The sequence below is a fragment of the Nicotiana sylvestris genome, chromosome 9 (assembly GCF_000393655.2).
Source record: "Nicotiana sylvestris chromosome 9, ASM39365v2, whole genome shotgun sequence".
Taxonomy (NCBI): domain Eukaryota; kingdom Viridiplantae; phylum Streptophyta; class Magnoliopsida; order Solanales; family Solanaceae; genus Nicotiana; species Nicotiana sylvestris.
In genome coordinates, this window is record NC_091065.1 from 51,931,648 (window position 1) to 51,936,742 (window position 5,095).

The following is a 5,095-nucleotide window of genomic DNA, read 5'->3' on the forward strand; positions in this document are numbered from 1 at the left end:
AGGGTTTCTAGTGCTAACCTCAGATATGAGATTCAAGGCGATGGAAGGGGATTCGAGAAGAACTGTGTGGAGATTTGGGATGGGGAGGTGGAAAGGAGTTCAGGGTGTTAATTTGGTGGCGATTAGACGCCGGCGCCGCCACCGGACGGTGGGGGATTTTGGGGCGGCTACTAGGGTTTGGGGGAAGGGTTCTGAAGTTAAGGATGTTTGGGACGATGAACTGAGGGGGGGGGTGCGTGTTCGGACATATATATACTCCCCCAGCTTTAGTTCCGAGCCGTTCGATCAAGTGAGGATCGACGGCTCAGATTAGCACTGGTCGAAACGGCATCGTTTCGCCTGAAAGGGGATCCGGACCGGGTATAGGCGGGTTTGGGCTAGAATTGGGCGGGTACGAGGGGGCAATTGGGCTGATGGGGGGGGGGTTACATAAATGGCCCAAATCGAATTTCCCTTTGTTTTTTGAGTCTTTCCTTCTTTTTTCAATTTCCAAATTTCTTTTCTTTCCAAAATTTGAAATAAATCCTAAAGTAATTATTAAAACTAATATTATCCTATCAAATTAAACTAATTAACCTCTAAAAATAATTACCATACTAATTAAATACCAAATTAAAGAAAGCTAACAAAATTCGAGAAATTAAAATTAAAATGCAAAAATAAACTATTTTTGTGATTTTTCCAGTTTTATAAACACTAAATTACTAATTATTTCAAACATGCAAAAAATTAAATCCTAAATGCAAATGCAACATATTTTGTATTTTCCATTAATTAACAAACGAAATGCACAGACAAAAACGCAAATAATTAACAGTAAATGCCACAAAATCCACAAAATTGCAAATAATGAAACGAAATTACTTTGTTTTGAATTTATGGGAGTATTTCATGTAGGACAAAAATCACGTGTTCACAATATGAACACAATATTAACCACTAGCAGTCTAAGACAAAACTTTATCAGACTAGTCTTGCATTCAACACGACGTAGAAAACTACCTTCTAACTTACAACCTTAATACTCGACCTCCGCACCTTCCCGCGGCGTGACGAGTTAATCTTTATTCTTTGACAAGAAATCGAAAAAAATAATATTATTCTGAAGATTGTGAATAGATATGGAAACTTCATACGCAAGGAATAGGTGGAAGCGTAATGCATGGATCTCCCCCGTATACTTGACATCTGCAACAGACAGTCTGTAATACCATACTTATATATTATGATCCATCGGATTGATCATTTCGTTTCTTTACCAGTATATATTTTTTTAATAAGATATATTACGATTCTTCAAATCAAGATTTAGATAAAAACATTTTAAGCTTCCGTCAAACAACTTTTCATAAACACGCGATTTTAACATAAGTATAATCACAACAAATAACATCCATTTTTTTCAACAACAAATAACATCAATTCAATTAGTGATATGGTGGAGGCCCTGGCACAATTCCCAACGGAAAATACTTGTACGATGAGTAATTAACGTTCAGAATTATTATTATTATTATGCTCGAAATGGGATCAAAATTTTGCTACATGACCAAGACTGGCAGATTATTATAAATCATATAACCCTTATCAGCAACATACTGCAGTTACTGAAAAATAATCTGTACGTCAGGTAAAATATACAAAAATTGATCAAAAGACCAAAAATTTATCAACTTGGGTGGGGTAATTTATTCCTTCGACCCACGCCTCTTTATTCCTATTTTCATCACCATCGTTAGATTGAGAACTTTTTTTGCACTGCGCATCATCTTCCTCCTCTTCAACTTTAAACACTCCCTGTACAAATAATTCCACATCAATTTCTTCATTTCCCTCTATAATATTCACATTCTCGTCAGACGGCACAGGTATAAACGGTGGCCTGGGAAGTTGCATAATCAAATCCCAGTCTACAGATTTGAAAAAATCATGACCCTTGATTTCATCCACAGAGATTCTCTGCTTCGGATCCTTTTCAAGTAACTTCCTTATCAAGTCTCTTAACGACGTCGCTTCGCCAACTAAATCAGGCGCCTTCGACAGTATTCGATAAAACGTTTCCTTCCGATTTGAGCCCCTAAACGGCGTCGTTCCATACAGCATCTCGTACAATACAACTCCTAAACACCACCAGTCCACCGAGAAATCGTGGCCGTGGCCGAGGATGATCTCCGGCGCCAAATACTCTTCGGTTCCGACGAACGAATTTGACTTTTCGGTTGGGTCGAATTCGAGACTCGCTAAGTCAGGAGCGAGTCGAGCCGAGTGAATCGAATCTTCTGGAGAGATACCTGAGTTACAACATTTGTTCAAAGGAGAAAACCGATTCTTCTTCTTGCTCTTCAACGCAGTTTGCTCCGATCGTTGAGGAAGCTTGGCTGTTTTTGTTTGTCGAATTTCTGGAGTTTGAGGTGAAAGTTTGGTAGAGAGATCGAAGTCGATTAGCATTATGTGGCCGTTGTCTTGGATCATCACATTTTCTGGCTTCAAATCTCTATATACAATCCCTAATCCATGTAGATATTCCAATGCCAGCACTAACTCCGCCGCATAGAATCTGAAAATTCAAACAACATTTAATTTTACATCAAAAACATGTTTACAAACAGAATTCACCTGAATAATTTGCTTTGGCAATTCATATATATACATATATATATATATATAATATGCAAATAGAGACAGAATCACAGAAAGCGACTGACCTTATACTATCATCGGAGAACATTTTTTCAGTTTGTTTTTTCCGGAGAGAATTGAGATCACCTCCTGGACAATAATCAATAGCATATCCGACAATCTTATCAGTTGATACAACTCCTTTGAGTTTAGGCAGAAGCGGATGCTGAAAACAACTGAGCACGTCACGCTCGAGGCAAATTCTTCTGTATTCGCTGCCATCGCTGTTTCCACTGGCCTTTTTCTTCTCAATTGAAGCTCTCAAAATAGATTTCAAAGCAAGTAACTCACCGTCCTCTGTTTGAACCAAAAACACAAGTCCTTTAGCTCCGCGGCCAAGGGCGGAAATTACCTTCAGACTCCGCAGTTCTATGGAGGGAACCTCTGGCTTTTCATGGTTGTCTCCGTCATTCATGGCGGAGGTGGCCACAACCAACGATCAGAGGAATTTGTTGCACAAAATCTGGATATGCTGTAAGTTTTAATTCTTAAACAGTATGGTTTAAAGAGTAAATTTGAGAATCTTCGGATTTTATTTTCTCGAGCAACATAGAAACTTGCGAGTCTACACGGTTTTTTATATATAGGGTGAGACTTTTGAGCTATAAACAATCTTGAATGAAGTATTAAAAGATGCCCTTTATTTCCTCCTTGCGAAAGAAGATTGAGAATGGGAATGTGGTTTATTTTATTCAACTATTTTAATTTTGTTCAATTAAAGTAGTATAGGTAGTAATGTCTCGTGGTCACGACTCACGACAGTCAAAGACTTCGGGCGCAAGTTCGATTACGGTGTGGTATTCTAGAAGCCCATGTCACAGTTAACGGACTTTCCTCACCCGCTTTCCAAAATCGTATATATCAAAAAGAAAATTACGCAGTATATTCATGGTATTATTGTTTACCCTTAAAAATGGATAGCAATTGAATTTATACGCAATTTTAAGAATATGTAAACTAATTCAATATAAGTGATTAATATCGTTAGATGAACAAATTAAAGATAGAATGAACAGCCAAACCAGTAGTAATATTGAGTCCAGACTCGATTATGAGCTTAACAATTAGCCTCCCTTCGATTCAGAGCCAAATATTTATGAAGAACTATGAACAAAAATAAGAATTTTGAATAATTTTTGGAAGCAGAGAAAGCAATAAGTGCTACCATGTCCTTCTTGGAAAATAATTATCCATTTTATATAGTAGAAGAGTTCTACCCCTAGTACAGTTCTAAGAAAGGTAAAAAAGTTATCCTTTTCATTGATCATTGATCCGTTGTCGACATGGACCAAGATCCACGCTGTAATATCCGGTCGGGAACGGATATCACGACCCTTCGTTAGTCGAGAACAACCGTTTGGTTATGCCTTCCGATGACTTGGAACCCGAACCGGACCTGGGGGCGTGGTCTCGATGACTCCAGAAGCAGGTGCTTTGCTCGGGCCTTCGTACGAGAAGTTCCTAACTTCGGCTCTGATTCCTTGTAGTTATATCCTCGCTTCGTTTCCCCCACCGGGAAATTGGGGCGTTTACTAGCCCCGATTTTACCCGTTTATAGATAGTCCCCTCGTTTTTCAGAGAGTAGGTTTGCCGAAACGATGAGAAATGATAGATGAACCCCAGTTCCTTCCTTCATACCTCACGATCGAAACGAAAAAGTCGGAACGTCCCATCAGTCCTGTTGTTCCGACTTTGGACACGCGTTAACCACCGGCTTGTTGTCTTCGAATGCGAAGCGTCGCGTACATGCCCTGTAAAAGCTTCCATCTTCTGTTCTTTTTTCACTTTCCGATCAAACCTCCACCTTCGAATTTTCTAGTTATCACCAAATTCTCCCAAGCCTTTATATCTTCACCCTTGATCTTCAAATTCCCAAAGTTGTTCTTAGGTTCTTACCAGATTTTCTTCAAATTTTCTTACTCTGTTCTTTATCCTTCTAATGTGTTCCTTCTAAACTATGTATTTTTTCTTTAAATTTTCAAAATTTTCCCGATAGAAATGGCTAAAACGTCTAAATCAGTCCCTCAACATGATGCCTCTTCATCTTCCCAACCGACCGTTGATACCGAGGCGGTTGATCGCGAAATAGTTGTCCTTGAGACGGCTATTCCTGAAGTGGCTGTCACCGAGTCTGCTGCCACCGAACCCCCTTGAAAATGTTTATTCCTGGGGGCTACTCAATTATTGACGACTTCAAGGTCGAGAAAGCCTCGTCCAAACAAGACCGAGGTGAATGGGCATCGAGATATATATACTCTATCACCGAAGATACTTTCCCCACTATCCGAGAGGACTGTAAATGGGGAGATAAGGATGTCGTTGTCCCCGAGCCTGAAGACCATATAACTACCCATATCAAGGGGTATTTAAGTATTTACACTTATCCCTTGACACTAGGACCAATATACCTGGTCGT

At 39.3% G+C, this 5,095-nt stretch overlaps 1 protein-coding gene across 1 annotated transcript; it reads right to left on the reverse strand.

Annotated features, from left to right (window-relative positions):
- Positions 1-1,481: 1,481 nt before the first annotated feature.
- On the reverse strand, positions 1,482-3,359 carry LOC104231279 (serine/threonine-protein kinase OXI1-like). The gene is made up of 2 exons (XM_009784246.2): positions 2,706-3,359; positions 1,482-2,557 (listed from the first exon to the last, which is right to left on the reverse strand). Exons 1-2 carry the CDS (start codon positions 3,092-3,094, stop codon positions 1,651-1,653), a joined length of 1,296 nt encoding a protein of 431 aa, XP_009782548.1. The 5' UTR covers positions 3,095-3,359; the 3' UTR covers positions 1,482-1,650.
- Between the last annotated feature and the right edge of the window lie 1,736 nt (positions 3,360-5,095).